Source organism: Prionailurus viverrinus, chromosome B2, assembly GCF_022837055.1.
Source record: "Prionailurus viverrinus isolate Anna chromosome B2, UM_Priviv_1.0, whole genome shotgun sequence".
Taxonomy (NCBI): Eukaryota; Metazoa; Chordata; class Mammalia; order Carnivora; family Felidae; genus Prionailurus; species Prionailurus viverrinus.
This window is the reverse complement of record NC_062565.1, coordinates 53,437,297-53,456,688: the sequence shown is the minus strand read 5'-3', so window position 1 is coordinate 53,456,688 and position 19,392 is coordinate 53,437,297. Positions and strand designations below refer to the sequence as shown.

At 36.6% G+C, this 19,392-nt stretch overlaps 1 protein-coding gene across 4 annotated transcripts in view; it reads left to right on the top strand.

Annotated features, from left to right (window-relative positions):
* Positions 1-18,819, top strand: part of COL21A1 (collagen type XXI alpha 1 chain) — a 185,264-nt gene extending 166,445 nt beyond the window's left edge. For all 4 annotated transcript variants that reach the window (XM_047859716.1, XM_047859712.1, XM_047859713.1 and 1 more), the window contains 10 exons: positions 479-532; positions 2,132-2,203; positions 7,516-7,551; positions 10,413-10,457; positions 13,362-13,394; positions 13,981-14,127; positions 14,218-14,272; positions 14,764-14,964; positions 16,145-16,222; positions 17,545-18,819. In XM_047859716.1, the coding sequence (XP_047715672.1) occupies positions 479-532; positions 2,132-2,203; positions 7,516-7,551; positions 10,413-10,457; positions 13,362-13,394; positions 13,981-14,127; positions 14,218-14,272; positions 14,764-14,964; positions 16,145-16,222; positions 17,545-17,732 (909 nt within the window). In that variant the 3' untranslated portion in view covers positions 17,733-18,819. The remainder of the gene's footprint in view (positions 1-478; positions 533-2,131; positions 2,204-7,515; positions 7,552-10,412; positions 10,458-13,361; positions 13,395-13,980; positions 14,128-14,217; positions 14,273-14,763; positions 14,965-16,144; positions 16,223-17,544) is intronic.
* The last annotated feature ends 573 nt before the right edge of the window (positions 18,820-19,392 follow it).

Here is a 19,392-nt window from a genome sequence, read left to right as displayed (position 1 = left end):
AATACATACATATGTAATACATACATATATATATATATATATTTTAAAGCCACTGTACGTTTGAATCTAATTTTCTTTCCTTCAATTGCACACCGAAGGTGAGTCATCCTGAGAAAGTGACACAGGGAAATAAGAAGATTCTCAATGTATAGGATGTTGTCAAAATCCATGGCTCTGGCCTGTGCGGTATGGAGACCCAGCTAATTAGCACTGGTGCCTGAGGATTTGAATTTCTTCCCTTACTTGGAGCTTCTAGATTTAAAACACAGTTTTGGAAAGCTTTATAAATGTGCAGACCCATTCCTTGTTTACAAGAGTTTTTTTCTTAATAAATAGGCTTAACCTACAGAGTCTGTGTTTCAAACAGGTGGAAAGTTGGAAATATAAAAATTATTTAAAAGATGTTCCCTTAAGTGTCTATATCAGATATATTATGACTTTTTTTTTTTTTAACTCAAATGGTTTGATGCATTGACAGGGAAATAAAGGTGAACCTGGACTTCAAGGGATGCCTGGGGCTTCTGGGCTAAAGGTAATTATCATTTGATACATTTGGAAATACATTCAAACTATTATAAGTCCCCTTTATTATTTGATGAGATTACCATGTGTATCCCTTAAGAAAAGTTACATGAAATTAAGGATTACCTCTATCACAGAGTTCTCATTGAGGAAAGAAAATGGCCAATGGGGGGTTTCATTTGTTTTGGGGACACTTTCTCACAGTTTAGGTAAAAAAGACAAAATATATTTTGGCTTGATTTTCCTAGAAATGGTAAAAGCCTTATGCTTATATGAACCTACTCTTTGGTTCAGAGAATATCCCTGTCTTCTGTAACTGAAAGGAAGTGTGTATGACTCTCACAAGTGATGCTATTCCTTTGTTTACTGCTTGATGGGACTTCAGTGTGGGGACTCAGAGCTGCTTATACCAGTTTCCTCCAAACCAAATAATTGATGTTTATTTCAATAGGATTTTTAATTCTTTTCAAGCCTTTAGCATCTAGAGTAATAATCAATAGCTCAGGAGTGGGCCTAGTAAGTAAAGAGGGCAAAACTGTTTCCACGAAAGAGAGTAGGCTTTAGTTAATGTGATAGAGTTTGGGACTAATGGTAAAACTCAAACCAAACCATGAGGCAAATTCAGGTTTGCGTCCCCTGTCTTACAGACATTACCTAAATGTCATTGATAATTCGTCACTATATACTTTCAGAAAATGTTCTTACTTAAGACTTTTAAGGAATCTTTATTCCATGAAGGAAATAATCCCTGTGGGATGATGCAGAGTAGAAAAATTGGGATAAGTCATGGAATATTCCCTGTACTGAAAACAACTCAAGAATTTACTTCTAAGAAAATACTTTTCCCTGTGTATGAAGAACCAACATAAGTGTGCATATGATTTAACTACAAAGACATTCACCCCCATATTGTTTATAAAAATAAACATTGTGAAAACCAATTGTAACAATAGGCATTTTATTAAAGATGATAAATCACTACAGTTAAGTACTATTCTGTAATTTAAAATTATGTTTTAAAAACATAATGGCATATAAAGAACATCACAATATTCATATGTCTTGGTGAAAGACATAAATTAGGCCTTATGTAGTGAGAAAACCTTAGTAACTAAATTGTGTATTGTGTGTTTGTGAGAAAATATATAACAAAATAAAAACAATGAATAATGAGATTTTCAACAATTTTAGTACTGTTTCCTCACCAGTTTTTTAACAATAAAATAGGTTCTTTAAAGTAGCAGTGTGAGAATAAGCAGTCTCAAGGAGGAAGAGAAAGTGTTAGCAAACAAAACGAGATGCCTATGTTTATTATCACTGCTTTACTATTTATTGTTGAAGCTATAAAATAAAGATGAAAAATATGTATAAAATTTTAAAATCTATGCTATCAGAATTATTTTAACTTACAAAGATAGGAAAAGGTACAAGAAGTTTTGTTGGGACTCCCATAAACTTTTCATTCTTTACTATTTCTGCAATAATAACTAAAGGTCAACAAACTTTGTAACCATCAGTTATACATTTGGGATTTATGTAGAGATAAAAACAGTGGTGTCTTTCGTAAGCAATAGGTCTGCAATCTTTATGTAATTTCTATGTTACTTAGGGAGAACCAGGAGCAGTAGGTCCCCCAGGAGAACCGGGATACCTGGGTTTGCCGGGAGTTCAAGGAAAAAAGGTATGCATTGTTTAGGTGATATAATTAACTTTTTTCTTTTTTTTTTTTTAAGTTTATTTATTTATTTATATAGAGAGACAGAGACAGCACAAGTCAGGTAGGGGAAGAGAGAGAGAGGGAGAGAATCCCAAGCAGGCTTCGTGTTGTCAGCATAGAGCCCGATAAGGGGCTTGAACCCATGAAATTTCAAGATCATGACCCGAGAGGAAACAAAGAGTGGGTCGCTTAAGCGACTGAGCCACCTAGGTGCCCCAGGATAAAATTAACTTTTAAACAGCTATTAGCACGTAAGTCTTCCTTTTGTGAAAGTAGCACAATTTGGACTGACTGTACTTTTAATGACCTTTATATTTGGTATATGTGTAATATGATCAACCGCATGCCCATAGCTGTGTCTCATCTTTCACATTCCTGCATGGGTATTGTCTCCTAGATGAAGGCCTTGGATGAGGCATGCAGCTCAGAAAATATAAACATTCTATTAAGTAAAGCCTGTAAATTCAGATTGTTTTGCAGTCGGTCCAAGTGAGTCAAGACTATTTTAGGAAAAGTATTCAATGTCTGGAACTCTTACTAAAATGTGAATATTACTCTTATCAAAACTGGGACAAAGGTCTAAAATAGTAAAAACTACACCCAGAACACTTGACCATGCAGTTCCCATTTATGAAAGATTATATTGCATAGAATTTCATTTGAAATTAAGGAGTTTAAAATACACATCATGTATTCTGATATAAAATGTTTTGGTGAGGTAAGAGAGCAACATTTTAGATTCATATTCTCTCTCTCTCTCCTCAAAAAGGAACCGTGAAGCTGTATCTATATAAATAGTATTTGTTTGGTGATTTTAAGCAACAACTGACAGCCCGTTTGCCAAAGAAGTTCATGCCACTGCAAATATATACATTTCAGTCTAAAAGTAAATAGGTTGACTTTGATTCTGGAAAAGATACAAACTCTTACATCTTCACCTTTATATCCCTTGCTGTTTTGGTTTTGCTACCATTTCATTTTTCTGTTTCTCATGTATCATGCACTTGGCCCCTAGGTTATTATAACCAGTATGATCATTGACCGTTTTGTTCCAGTGAGCAGTAGGCAACACTTGCTGAGACAGGGATGACCCTCAGGGCAGCAATTAAGTGTCAGAACCTTGGTGAATATTACATAAACCTACTGGGACTATATGTTGAGGTTTTGAGAAATTTCTTGTTCAAAACTTGCCCTTTATTTTTTTTTTTTTTTTTTTTTTTTTTTCTGAAATTTATTGACAAATTGGTTTCCATACAACACCCAGTGCTCATCCCAAAAGGTGCCCTCCTCAATACCCATCACCCACCCTCTCCTCCCTCCCACCCCCCATCAACCCTCAGTTTGTTCTCAGTTTTTAACAGTCTCTTATGCTTTGGCTCTCTCCCTTTCTAACCTCTTTTTTTTTTTTTTTCCTTCCCCTCCCCCATGGGTTCCTGTTAAGTTTCTCAGGATCCACATAAGAGTGAGACCATATGGTATCTGTCTTTCTCTGTATGGCTTATTTCACTTAGCATCACACTCTCCAGTTCCATCCACGTTGCTACGAAAGGCCATATTTCATTTTTTCTCATTGCCACGTAATATTCCATTGTGTATATAAACCACAATTTCTTTATCCATTCATCAGTTGATGGACATTTAGGCTCTTTCCATAATTTGGCTATTGTTGAGAGTGCTGCTATGAACATTGGGGTACAAGTGGCCCTATGCATCAGTGCTCCTGTATCCCTTGGATAAATTCCTAGCAGTGCTATTGCTGGGTCATAGGGTAGGTCTATTTTTAATTTTCTGAGGAACCTCCACACTGCTTTCCAGAGCGGCTGCACCAATTTGCATTCCCACCAACAGTGCAAGAGGGTTCCCGTTTCTCCACATCCTCTCCAGCATCTATAGTCTCCTGATTTGTTCATTTTGGCCACTCTGACTGGCGTGAGGTGATACCTGAGTGTGGTTTTGATTTGTATTTCCCTGATAAGGAGCGACGCTGAACATCTTTTCATGTGTCTGTTGGCCATCCGGATGTCTTCTTTAGAGAAGTGTCTATTCATGTTTTCTGCCCATTTCTTCACTGGGTTATTTGTTTTTCGGGTGTGGAGTTTGGTGAGCTCTTTATAGATTTTGGATACTAGCCCTTTGTCCGATATGTCATTTGCAAATATCTTTTCCCATTCCGTTGGTTGCCTTTTAGTTTTGTTGGTTGTTTCCTTTGCTGTGCAGAAGCTTTTTATCTTCATAAGGTCCCAGTAATTCACTTTTGCTTTTAATTCCCTTGCCTTTGGGGATGTGTCAAGTAAGAGATTGCTACGGCTGAGGTCAGAGAGGTCTTTTCCTGCTTTCTCCTCTAAGGTTTTGATGGTTTCCTGTCTCACATTTAGGTCCTTTATCCATTTTGAGTTTATTTTTGTGAATGGTGTGAGAAAGTGGTCTAGTTTCAACCTTCTGCATGTTGCTGTCCAGTTCTCCCAGCACCATTTGTTAAAGAGGCTGTCTTTTTTCCATTGGATGTTCTTTCCTGCTTTGTCAAAGATGAGTTGGCCATACGTTTGTGGGTCTAGTTCTGGGGTTTCTATTCTATTCCATTGGTCTATGTGTCTGTTTTGGTGCCAATACCATGCTGTCTTGATGATGACAGCTTTGTAGTAGAGGCTAAAGTCTGGGATTGTGATGTCTCCTGCTTTGGTCTTCTTCAAAATTCCTTTGGCTATTCGGGGCCTTTTGTGGTTCCATATGAATTTTAGGATTGCTTGTTCTAGTTTCGAGAAGAATGCTGGTGCAATTTTGATTGGGATTGCATTGAATGTGTAGATAGCTTTGGGTAGTATTGACATTTTGACAATATTTATTTTTCCAATCCATGAGCAGGGAATGTCTTTCCATTTCTTTAAATCTTCTTCAATTTCCTTCATAAGCTTTCTATAGTTTTCAGCATACAGATCCTTTACATCTTTGGTTAGATTTATTCCTAGGTATTTTATGCTTCTTGGTGCAATTGTGAATGGGATCAGTTTCTTTATTTGTCTTTCTGTTGCTTCATTGTTAGTGTATAAGAATGCAACTGATTTCTGTACATTGATTTTGTAGCCTGCAACTTTGCTGAATTCCTGTATCAGTTCTAGCAGACTTTTGGTGGAGTCTATCGGATTTTCCATGTATAATATCATGTCATCTGCAAAAAGCGAAAGCTTGACTTCATCTTTGCCAATTTTGATGCCTTTGATTTCCTTTTGTTGTCTGATTGCTGATGCTAGAACTTCCAGCACTATGTTAAACAGCAGCGGTGAGAGTGGGCATCCTTGTCGTGTTCCTGATCTCAGGGAAAAAGCTTTCAGTTTTTCCCCGTTGAGGATGATGTTAGCTGTGGGCTTTTCATAAATGGCTTTTATGATCTTTAAGTATGTTCCTTCTATCCCGACTTTCTCAAGGGTTTTTATTAAGAAAGGGTGCTGGATTTTGTCGAAGGCCTTTTCTGCATCGATTGACAGGATCATATGGTTCTTCTCTCTTTTTTTGTTAATGTGATGTATCACGTTGATTGATTTGCGAATGTTGAACCAGCCCTGCATCCCAGGAATGAATCCCACTTGATCATGGTGAATAATTCTTTTTATATGCCGTTGAATTCGATTTGCTAGTATCTTATTGAGAATTTTTGCATCCATATTCATCAGGGATATTGGCCTGTAGTTCTCTTTTTTTACTGGGTCTCTGTCTGGTTTAGGAATCAAAGTAATACTGGCTTCATAGAATGAGTCTGGAAGTTTTCCTTCCCTTTCTATTTCTTGGAATAGCTTGAGAAGGATAGGTATTATCTCTGCTTTAAACGTCTGGTAGAACTCCCCTGGGAAGCCATCTGGTCCTGGACTCTTATTTGTTGGGAGATTTTTGATAACCGATTCAATTTCTTCGCTGGTTATGGGTCTGTTCAAGCTTTCTATTTCCTCCTGATTGAGTTTTGGAAGCGTGTGGGTGTTCAGGAATTCGTCCATTTCTTCCAGGTTGTCCAATTTGTTGGCATATAAGTTTTCATAGTATTCCCTGATAATTGTTTGTATCTCTGAGGGATTGGTTGTAATAGTTCCATTTTCATTCATGATTTTATCTATTTGGGTCATCTCCCTTTTCTTTTTGAGAAGCCTGGCTAGAGGTTTGTCAATTTTGTTTATTTTTTCAAAAAACCAACTCTTGGTTTCGTTGATCTGCTCTACAGTTTTTTTGGTTTCTATATTGTTTATTTCTGCTCTGATCTTTATTATTTCTCTTCTTCTGCTGGGCTTAGGCTGCCTTTGCTGTTCTGCTTCTAGTTCCTTTAGGTGTGCTGTTAGATTTTGTATTTGGGATTTTTCTTGTTTCTTGAGATAGGCCTGGATTGCAATGTATTTTCCTCTCAGGACTGCCTTTGCTGCGTCCCAAAGCGTTTGGATTGTTGTATTTTCATTTTCGTTTGTTTCCATATATTTTTTAATTTCTTCTCTAATTGCCTGGTTGACCCACTCATTCGTTAGTAGGGTGTTCTTTAACCTCCATGCTTTTGGAGGTTTTCCAGACTTTTTCCTGTGGTTGATTTCAAGCTTCATGGCATTAAAACTTGCCCTTTAAAAGAACACCTGTATTTTGTTGTCTGTAACACAAAACTCTTAATGTTTAGAGAGCATGGTGAGGGAGGAAAGACATTTGGAAACAGTGTCCACGTTCATCGGAGGGCAAGTGCTTATCTTTCCTGATTTGCAGATTCATGATCTAAGAACAAGGACATTGAACTTAGTTGGTCTGGAAGGTTTACTCTAGCTGAAAAGTCCCAGGAATATTTATATTATGGAATATGGATTTTACCCCCAAAATTCATTTTTGAAGTGTATGTTTTCAAAAATACCGTTTCAATATTATATTCTGCCTCATTGTTTCCTATAAATTTGTGGCTACTACTAGCTCAATGGAAGATTTTTCAGTTTGATTTTGTAAAACAATTGCCAAAATGAGTTTTCTCATGTTTGTTTGCTAAACCTCAGATTGTGATCAATATAGACAAGTTTTCTTATTTCTGGTAAACTAGAAATTATAATAATTTTTCCTTTGAAATTTAAGAGCACAAGAAAGTATTCACTTAGAACATTTTGACATAATATGATTTTTCTCCTTTTGGAGTCTGCATCTGCATGTAAGGCACTTGTGGAATTTGTAGGAGACCATATATATTTCTTTCCTGCAGAAAAATATGTTTACTTGAAAGGATACAGAATATCCTAGATTATGATAGACATTAAACTGCCTTTTTGCAGGGCGACAAAGGAAGTCAAGGTGAAAAAGGCATTCAGGTATGTTGCTGGCTTTTTTAAAATTTTTGCTTGGCAATAAAATCAGGGCTTTGTTCTTTTTAGTTGTAGTGTGGTTTTTCCGGCTCCTTCCTGCTTCACCATCAGTATCTAATTGTTAAGTCTCAGCTTTCTTCTTTTCTTCTAAACTTTTCGGACAACATCAGATCTCCTTTTAAGATTATTCTCTATTTTACTGTCGTAGAAACTTGGAAATCAAATGATTCAACCAAACATATGTAGATTGTATTACATACTTCTAGTATGTTTATTTGAAATATTACATATCTATATTATGTATGTTTCCAGAAATTATTTGAATGGCTTATGGCACAAATAAATGTGATAAGATTTTATATTTAACACCAAATATAAAACATGTTCAAACTAATCATTGGAAGCAGAATTATACTAAAAAATTAAATCAGGTTGAGGAAATCTAGGGTGACTTAGAAAGGATATTTCATTTGGGTGTGTTACCACAAGGGCAAAGTGTTCTAGGATTTCTGGAGGCATAAAAGGAGATTACAAATTGAAGTAATAGTAGAGTGAACATCTGCTGAGGTCTCAGTGTCAACAATTGTTTTTTAGCTGTTGATTCAGTACCTTTTACTAAAGATACTCAAGTATTATTATGATTTCTGTAATTTTGAAATTAGGAGTGAGGTAGATTTTAAGCAAGTGTCTGTGAACTCTAGACCCAAATATTCTGGTTTCCCTCTTGGTACTGAGTTTGAATGTGTCATGTGCACACATCAAAAGGTCCAAAACAGAGCTTATCACCTTTCCCCATAAACCAGCTCCTACTCTATTCTTGGTCATGGTAATTGGTAGACCCATGAAATGATCTCAGGGAAAAAGGCTTGAAAGCCATCCTAAAACTCAGTCTCTTCTCTCTTCACAGGTAGTTTCACATCTAAATCTCTCTTGAACTTGGCCCCTTCTCCCTGTCCGCACTGTCCTAATCATTTCTTGTCATGGGTCTCAGATTACCAGTGTCCTCCCCGCTTCCTCTCATGCTCCTACCAGCGTGCAATAACTAAGCTACACATCCGCTTAGGAATCCTTCTGTGGTGCCCCACACATTTCAAGATAAAGTCTGTTCCATGAAGTGCTTCCTGACTTGACTATTTTGGCTCTCTTTTACTTATCCCTAAAGCCTACACTTAAGGTTGAGTAGTTTTCCCCACCCTGTAGGATGCACCTCTCTCAGATGCCCCCTCCTCTGTCCCCATAGTATCCAGCCCAGAGGCTTAATTATGCAGTTTCATCATTCTTGATTTAATGACTTAACTTTACCACCACACAGTAAGCAACTTGATGATGCCAGTTTTTGTTTCAGTGCCCCTACGAACCAGCAAATAGGTATCATTCAATAAATATTGGGAATTCACTTAAGTAAATAAATGAATAAATCAACAGTGCTAGAGTGATTTAAAATGTAGGTAACTAGATAAGTCGCTGTTTTATTATCTGGGTATATGTTTTCCCAGAAACTGCTAATTATCTCATCCCACATGGGGATGAGGTAGTACTTTAGGGGTTAGTACCATGCATTATATATGATGGATATCCACAAGTATGTTTTAAATGGACAAATGTGTTTATACCTTGGTTAATTTTCCTCTCTTCTTATTTGTCCTGATTTAAAGATCTTCATTCAAAATATTTTTGCAGTATTTTTTAAATTGAAGTATAATTGACATATAACAGTATATAGTTGACCCTTGAACAATGCAGGTTTGAGCTCCTCAGTTCCACTTACATGCAGATTTTTTTCAATAAATACAGTATTGTAAATGTATTTCTCTTCCTTATGATTTTAACATTCCCTTTTCTCTAACTTGTAAGAATATAGAATATAATACATATACAAAATATATGTTAATTTATATGATTAGTAAGGCTTCTGGTCGACAGTGGGCTATTAGTAGTTAAATTTGGGGGGAGTCAAAAGTCCTCCACAGATTTTTGACTTTGAGGGAGGTGGTACCCGTCACCCTACCATCGTTCAAGGGTCAGCTGTATTGCAGGTGTACAACATAATGATTCAAATTTGTATACACTGTGAAATGATCACCATCATGTGTCTAGTTACCGTCTATCACCATACATAGTGACAACATTTTTTCTTCTTTTGATGAGAATTTTTAAGAATTACTCTTAGCAACTTTCACATACACATTATGGTATTATCAACTACAGTAACCATGCTGTACACGCATCCCCATGACTTTTGTTTTATAGCAGGAAGTTTGTATCTTTTGACCTCTTTCACCTATCTCACCCTCCCCTCCCTCCTGGCAAACATTATTCTGTTCTGCGTATCTGTGAGCTCGAGTTTTTTGTTTTGTCTTGTTTGGTTGTTTTTGTTTTGTCACACTCCGCATGTAAGTGAAATCATACGGTATTTGTCTTTCTCTATCCGACTCATTTCACTTAGCTTAATGCCCTCAAGTCCCATCCATGTTGTTGCAAAAGGCAAGATTCCTTTTATTTTTTGATGTATGAGTAGTATTCCACGTTTGTAATATACTTTTCATCTTTAAAAACTCCTTTAAAGATGTCTTCTTGTCCTTGCATGTACATAATCAACACTAAACATAATTATGTCATTGAAATTAATAACATCCATAACCATTGAATTTTTAAATTATTTTTCACATCATTAATATTAGGGTTGATTCTCTTTTTTTCTTCCTCTAAGAGACTAACTTCTTTATCTCTTACATCATTTTGCATATTTGCATCACTGCTTTTTGTGACCTTTCTTCTTGACACCAGTGTTATACATAGTTTGTGTCTTATATGAGATTGCATTATATGTGTGCAAGCTAATCAATGATGTTTATTAAATTTTAAAGGGTCAAAAGGGAGAAAATGGAAGACAAGGGATTCCAGGGTCACAGGTATTTTTGTTTTCTTTGATGGACAATGGAATAATGAACCACATAACTGGATGGTGTTGGGAGAGGATTATTTGCAAATGGAACAAGTGGGGAGAAGGGTAGATAGATGGTAGTGCTCATTCTAAGCATCTGAGGAAGAAAATGCCAGATGGTGGTGGTGATAATGGTTTGCTTTAATCATATGTTTTATGTTTTCATTTTCCTATACTGATTGGTGACTATGAAACTTGTTTCTCCATGCTTTTTTCTCTTCAAGTAAATGGCTAAAGGTAGACAATTCCACTTACTTTCTACAATAGTTATTGGCCAAAGGCAGCCATACAATGATAGTATCTCCATATTTACTATTCACTCTTTATTTTTTTCTTGAAATGGGAGTAGTTGAAGCCTATAAGCAGTGGAAGAATATTCTTGTTTCCCTCTTGTGTGTTCAGAGATACAATTTCCTACACTAGAGACTTTTTCAAATGTTATCTTCAGTGAGATTGCCATGTGGCATGTAAGTACAGTCACAGCCAAATTGGACCAAAAGTGGCATAAAAGTGATTTGTATGTAATGGTAGCTTGTTTGCTGCTGCACTGCCAGTAGTTAAGCTCAGATCCAACTTGGTCCACACTGAAAGGACAGACTGTACATATGATCCCCTCATGGGATAGACCTCTTTCGAATGTGACATTCAAGACAGATTCAGTAATTACACTGGTTCTGGAGATAGGTGGATAAAACTGTGAGTGATGTCTTCAAGGACAGGGGTCTCTATGTCCCTCACCTGGAGATATCGGAGACCATTGGAGAGAGGTGTAAAAGCATGTGGTCACAGGGTTGTGTGTAAGATAGGATGGAAGGTGAGTGCTAGATATTCAAAAGAGTTGAGAATTTAGAAGCCAACAGCAAGAGCAAAAGAGGAGAAAGACGAAGTTTGTCTGTCTACGTCTATGCTCAGTAAAATGTGTCTTTTAATTTTATTGCTCCTCCACTTAGATCCACTTGATGACATGACCAGCATTGACCCCATTCTCCTCCCTGGCAGCACAGACTGACCCCCTAGGTTTCTCTAAGTCAATCACACAGTATCAATAAACCGCTCTTCTCATAGGACAACCTTAACTTCCTCGTCCATTCAACCTCCACAACCCAGGCCCTTCACCAAAAATTCTTACAGGAACTTTCTGAGAAGAAGGCTATTTCCTGTGGAATCTGAGCTCACAACTTAGCTAGCTCACTGGCTTACAGATAACACTCTCTTCACACTTCCCTAAACATGTTAGGTTTTTTTCCCCTCACTTCTCAAGGGAAATAGTGGTTGGCCACCCTAGGGCAGGGTTTGGGCTTCCTAGAAAACTTCTGCCCAAGATTTGTTGCATGCTGGTGTTCTCACCACCGGTAACTGAGCCCTAATGGAGTACCTGGGGGTCAAAGCAACTGTTGCTTCTCAGCAGCTGAATAGTTGTAATAGAATGTAAACATTATTAGTTACCTGTCATCCTACAAAGGGCTGCAAGTGTGTGATTTCTTGGCCTTAATGTTGGGTTCCTCTCATGAAACCATCCCAGTGGATTCTCAGATAACCGGTGTTTTCAGTCGCAGCTCTAACTCAGTTCTAGTCCTGAGAACTTCCTATTCTGTGTTTCCTCTTACACAAGCTCCAGTTGTAGGGTTATGTCTGGGAGGGAACACCTCAGCATTTCTGCAGAAACTTCAATATTTAAAGAACAATCTTGAAGTGTTTTACTCACTAATATATTTTTACATGGAAACTTAGTGTTTTTATGCTCTTGTTTTAATTTGAGAGTATGTCTCTTTCTGTGCCATACTCTGATTTTACCCCATTTGTCTTCCCTTTTGTCCAATCTGGGTATCCATGTTTAAGGGACCTAGAAATAAAGCAAAATAAATATGCAAATTCAAGTTTCATTGTGTGAAATGTCATGTGCTAAATTTTATAGTGAATTGCAGAACTCTGACTTTTAATTTGAAACTTGAATAATGAAATCCTACCTGTGTGTGTGCAAGCTCTACCCTTTCCCAGAACTGATATCAGGTGATTTTGGAGCCCACTTGGGCTCACAAAGGAGCCCACTTGGGCTCATTTGGAGCCCACAATGAATTTGAAAAATGGGAAATTTTCATGCCTTTCCTGAAAGCTCTTATCATCTATAATTTGCCATTGTAATGAATATGTGAGAGATGAGTGGGAAATCATTTAATAGAACCATCCAGATGTATTCAGTGATTCTAACGGTGAATGAGTTTCATGTGTGAGCTCCCCAGTGTGTATAATATCACTTGGGAAGAATACCATATTATACATCACACTGCTTTTCTAATCTCTGAATTGCCAGCAGTGAGTGGTTTAGGCATAGGACAAATGGGTATTTTCTTCCCTGTTAATCGCCTTTAATGGCATCTTTGCTTTATTCCATCTTTTATAAATAGTACTCAATTGAAATTTAATTTTAAGAACATAAACTTGGGAAAATGGAATACTTATCTTAATCACCAAATAAAAGCATAAACATACCTTATATTACCTGATTGAGTTTAATTTACATTAAAATAGCAACATATTTAAAATCCAGAATAGAACTGAAATAGAATTCACATAGAATTCCATTCTAACCTACATATTTGACCTGCAGCATATAAAAATATTCACATCTAAGAATGAAACAGTGACATAAATTAACAATTTTATATTATCCAGGTAGCATATCACCTAGTCATTAGTCTCCTTTAAAAAGGCAGAGAGAGTATCATGTGTAATTCTTTCACTAATTCTATCAGTACTTTTCAGATTGAAAAGTAAAGTTTGATTAAATGTGTGGTAACAGGTGCACACCATGCTAATAGTACTGTACCTTGCAGGTTTATTATGTTTTTTTTTCTCCTATTAATTTTCAAAGGGAATTCAAGGTCATCATGGTGCAAAAGGCGAGGTATGTTTCTTCATGTATTATGCTCTCTCTTCAGTCCATACTGCTTCAGTTTTCAGTGCTGAATAAATCTAGCTTTGGCAGAAAATGCCTTTCACATTCTTCAGTAGTTCTTTAATAGTGATTTTCAGAATATGTAGATTTGTTGAATTAGGTGTGAAATGTTGCATATTTGTGAATATTATTGGTTCTTCATCTGTATTAGGAGCTAAGTTTTTTTGTGCAAAAATTTAACAAAGAATATTGTGTTTCTGTATTTGTCTCTCTAGAATGTAATCTCTTTGAGAACAAGACTGGCACGTTTGTTGTTTCTCTAGTGCTACATGTATCGCCTACACAATATGTTGAATAAATTGAGGAGATTTGTGGGGTTGGATGGATGGGTGGATGGATGGATAAATGGCAGTTGAATATGATATGAAAATTCCCCTCTGATCAATAACAGCATTTCATAGCTGTTCTCTACATAATGTACTTTATATATATATGTATGTATATGTTAATATTCATATCCTTAAGGACTTTTATGATGCAGTTATACCTTCTGAAATATTGAAACAGAACTTTTGAAGATTTCTTCTGATTTTAGAGAGGTGAAAAGGGAGAGCCTGGCATCAGAGGTGCCACTGGACCAAAAGGAGAGTCTGGGGTGGACGGCCTGATGGGGCCTATGGGTCCCCAGGGGCAGCCAGGCGAAACAGGTCCTCAAGGACCTCCAGGATTGGATGGAAAGCCTGTATGTATTCTGCTTCTTTCCAATTTCTCATGTTTTCATTGCTTTTTACTTGGTATGTACATGTTATAACCCACTAATAATTTGATGCAGGGAAGAGAATTTTCAGAACAGTTTATTCGACAAGTTTGCACCGATGTATTAAGAGGTGAGTCTCAAACAGAGATTTTAATAACTTTTTTAAAATTGGTAAAATAATAGTAATTATTGGTAGAAATTATAAAATATATAAGTAAGATTAGAAGAAAATAAAGGAAATTTATAAACTCCTGTTTTTTTCCCTAGATGAGTAATTTTTTAAAAATGAAAATAATATGTACTCTTTTATAATCTTTTTAATAAAACAATTTATCATTATTTCACATGAATTAAATTTTCTGACATAATTCTGATAATGTAATTCATAAATATGGATGTCTATAATTTACACTATTTTTTTGGGGGTGCTTTCACTCCCCCCCCCATTTTAAGTGATTGTAATAATAAAATGATTGCATAGAACAGAGTATTTCCACAGTTAAATTCCTAGAAGTGAAGTTATTGGTCAAGAGATGGGCATCTATAAATTGTGAAAAAAGTGGTTAGTGATTTTACCAATGCCTATTTAAACTTAAGGGGTGGGGCTTCTTTGTTTTTAAGCTCAGCTACCAGTCTTACTTCAGAGTGGAAGAATTCAAAGTTGTGATCATTGCCAGTCTCAACATGGTTCTCCTGGTATTCCTGGGCCACCGGGTCCCATAGGCCCAGAAGGTCCTCGAGGATTTCCTGGTTTGCCAGGAAGAGATGGTGTTCCTGGATTAGTGGGTGCTCCTGGACGTCCAGGTGCCAGAGGATTAAAAGGTGCTGAACTTGTGTACATATTTTGTATTCGCTTTCTAAATTGATTTAAGGCAAGGGTTGATCTTTGGTTTTATGATGCCAAAAAGCTTTTCGTATCCCTGAGTCTTTAAATAATTTGTCAGGGTGCCTGGGTGGCTCAGTCAGTTGAGTGTCTGACTCTTGATTTTTGTCTCAGGTCATGGTCCCAGGGTTGTGGGATTGAGCCCCACATCAGGCTCCATGCTGAGCATGGGTCTTGCTTAAGATTCTCTCCCCCCTCTTTCTCTCTCTTTTTCTCTCCGTCTCTTTTTCTCTCCCTTCCCCTCCCTCTGCCCCTCTCCCCTGCTTGTTCTCTATCTCTAAAAAATAAAAAAATAAAATAATTTTTCAACTAGTTAAAAAGCAATTCTGTTTTCTTAAAGCAATATTCTAAAGTGAGAAAAATTAAAGTTTGAAGCTTGTGAAGTTACAAATTAGAAATTATTGATAGTGCACTTAGAGATTTTGCCTGAGTCTTTGATAAGAAGGTCTTTAAATAGAAAATCACACTTTCCTTTATTTTGACTCCAGTAACTTCTGTTACCTTAGGAATTTTTCTATTATAGGAAAAATTATATTTTGCCACCAAACTTCTTAATAGCCCACAACTTACTTATCATTGTCTTTGAATGTTTATGTGAAATATCAGTTGATAATTCTTTCCTTTTTATTTAGTATTATGTGAACAATTGAGATGTTCAAAGTAATAAACAACTATGAATAACACAAGGGTTAATAATCCCAAACAATTTTCCTTTTCAATATTTCAATATTAGATCCTTCTAGATCACTGATAATTTTAGAAATTTTTGCTTCAAAAATTCTGTTTCCCATTAGTAATAATAAATAAGTGGCAAGCTTTTTTTAAAAATATTTTTCTTTTTTTGTTAAAAAAAAATTAAGTTTGTATTTATTTTGAGAGAGAGAGAATCCCAAGAAGTCTCCACGCATCAGTGCAGAGCCAGAGGTGGGGCTTGAACCCATAAACCTTGAGATCTTAACCTGTGCTGAAATCAGGAGTCGGACACTCAACTGAGCTACTCAGGCACCCCCAAATTTATTTTTCTTCCAATGTGTATATTAACAGCTTTGAAAGAAGCAATCTAGCAGGATGTGATTTTATAGGAAAAGTAAGCTTATTCCCATCTTTGACACTCTGCAGGCCTACCAGGAAGAAACGGGGCAAAGGGGAACCAAGGGTTTGGGTACCCTGGAGAACAAGGTCCTCCTGGTCCCCCAGGTAAGAACTGGTACATGCTCCTAAGTGTTGCTGCACATTTGGCTTTAAGAAAATCTGCATAAATCTATGTCAAAAAATTTGAAATCAAGACATTTGTTTCCTTTTTTGAATGATTCACATTGAACATATTGAGCTCTAACTACTGGAATTTTCTTCCTCCAGCTTATTGATCAATCATTCCGGATTTTCTCTTGTTTATCATTTGGATGCCTTAGAAGACTAGTCCTTAGAATACTTCTGGAATGGTTTTAGTCACCCAAGCTTATCTAGTGTATATCAGTGTTCGCTCTTTATGATTCTCAGGGAAGCAGAACACCTGCAGTGGTGGACTCGTAGGGCAGCCTTGGCTAGCTGTGTTATTTTAACTTCGTCAGGCCTCCATTTCCTCATTGGTGAAATGGTGATGAGATGTTGCCTGCATCATGACATTATTGTAAAATGATATGAATTAATACATGTGCTTTTGGAACAGTGCGTAACAATCATGTTTTCAGTAAATGGGTGCTATTACTGTTACTTTAGATGTTAGAACATCGTGAGGCTTTTGCGGGGATGAAAGGATTCAAAAGTCTTCATGTAAAATGCTTGGAACAGTATCTACAGTTGTAGTTAAATGCTGACTAAATGTCTCTTAGTGGTAGCAGCAGGAATTATTAGTAGTAGAGAGTGCCTCAACCTATGCTGCTCCATTTCACACCCTGAATGTTTTTTGTTACTTTGAGTCATCACCTTTCACATAATATCCTGTTAACTCTCCTTCCTTTGAGCATGCTAATTGAGCTAATTAGGCTGTGGTTCTCAAATTAGTGCTGTAACACCTTTGTGTGTATAATGATCACAATTACGCCATGGTAATAGCACTGTATTTAAATATGGAAACCTAAAAACGTGTGTAATGAAAAATCATTTTACTGCAAAAATGGCACAAAAGTGACTTCAGTAGAGTTGTAGAGTTTTAGCTTACTCATCTCTCACTTGCTAATTTATAATAATTGGCAGAAGATATGCTGGAAGGAAGAAATAAGTTTGGACAACCCACCAATTAAAATATTAGAATGTTAGCTCAGTGTCTTAATCAGCAGGGTGATTGCTATATTGATATAGCTTAGCCTGGTTTTATAAAAATTACTGATCATTTCTCCATAGTCTTCTAAATGGAAGGTATATAGAATTAGCAAGAGAGTACTTCTCTTTTCACATTAGTGCAAATATGTAAAACTTTTAGGATTTGTTTTTTTTCCCATTTCCATTTCTTACAGAATCACCTATATCATCAAAAACCAAAACTCCTCCGTTCATATATTGATCATGTCCCTTCTTAGGTCCAGAGGGTCCTCCTGGAATAAGCAAAGAAGGTCCTCCAGGAGACCCAGGTCTCCCAGGCAAAGATGGAGATCATGGAAAACCTGGAATCCAAGGACAACCAGGCCCCCCTGGAATCTGCGATCCATCGCTATGTTTTAGTGTAATTGTTGGAAGAGATCCATTTAGAAAAGGACCAAACTATTAGTGTCTGATGCCTCATTCAGCAACCTAGGCGTGGTGCTTTTCTTTTATGGTCTTTTGCATCTCAGGAAGATAATAACATAATCCCTTGAAAAGAAACTAAAGTACCTCGGTGTTTTTATTATTACTTTTTCTTAAGGAAAAATATATGAAAGGTCACATATACTGATTTTAAAGGCTCCTCAGTAATTCAGAGCCTTTGGATTAGTAGCATTAACTAAATCTCAAGGGTGTCTTATAAGTCCATTTATTTTAATCAAAGTTGAATTATATATATATAAAAAAAACAACACCATTGCCTGTTAGCCAGTCAATTTCAGTCACTGTGAAATATTTCACATTCAGCCTCCATGCAGCAGAGTATTTGAGTTCAGTTTCATGTCTGTGTGAATTTCATGTTTCATATCTCATAGCACATGCTTGTACATTAGCCAAAACATGTGTCTGGTCATTGGAAATAACATCAGGGCTGATATACAGCTAGGACAGACTGTATTGCCATGCCAGTCATTTACTCCAGCATCTGTGCTTGGTGGGTAGGGACAACGGGCTGCTGGTTGTTCAGTGTTTTGAATGTCACCTCTGTATGAGAGTAAGGTGTTTCTTAAGTACATTTGCAAATTCTCAAATTTGATTAATGAGTATGCTAAGAAAGACTATTGGTTCCAATGGGAATGGTCCAAATTATATAACATTAAAAACATTTTGGAAAACAGTTTCATTGTACCTGGTGTTGTCAAAGGAAATGATGGTTCAGAAATAAAAGACTTTATTCTTCATACTTGCTTAGCAATTGGAATGTTTGTTGGATGCCTTCATTTGCCATTTCATTTATTACATGTGTATGGTCCTATATGTTAACTTTCATTGTAGCAAAGCTAATGGGAATAAATGCTCTAGTTGAGAGGAAAGGTAACTCCACAGATTCTAGTATGTCTTGATATTTTTAGCAGACTTTAAAACATTAGTCTTTGTGTACTGTACTTAATGCCTTTGTAAGGAACATATTTGAGATATTTTATCCTAATCATGCTCTAAATTTTGTTACATGCTTGTTATTCAAAGTTCAATAAAGTGTTGTACAGGCCTGATTGCAGTGTTTTATTTTTTTAAAATACATAATTTTACCTGATTGTTGAGTGTAGTATCCGTATCACATGGTCATTGTTTTCAATGGTTATACTTTATTGACTTATTTACCCTATTCTTGAAAAGCTCAATCATCTGAAATAAGAACTTAGAAATTCATTTGGTATACTACGCACACAAATGGGTGAAGCACCTGCTTCCTGGAGTGACTGTTGATCAGCGTTTAGTTTAACTGACAGGTCATCCTGCCACTTTGATGAGGACGTTGGGGGAGACTCAAGTCATAACATTCAGTAGCAGAGTTAGCGCACAAGAATTTTTTGTCATTTTTGGTTTTTTTTAAATTGAACTATAGTTGACCCACAGCTACATTAGTTTCAAGTGTGCGACGTAGTGATTCAACAAGTGTATACGTTATGCTGTGCTCAGCACAAGTGTAGCTCCCATCTGTCACCATATGACGCTATTACAGTGCCATTGACTGTATTCCTTGTGCTGTGCCATTGATCCCTGCGACTTAGTCATTCCATAACTGGAAGCCTGTATCTCCCACTCCCCTTCACCTATTTTTCCTG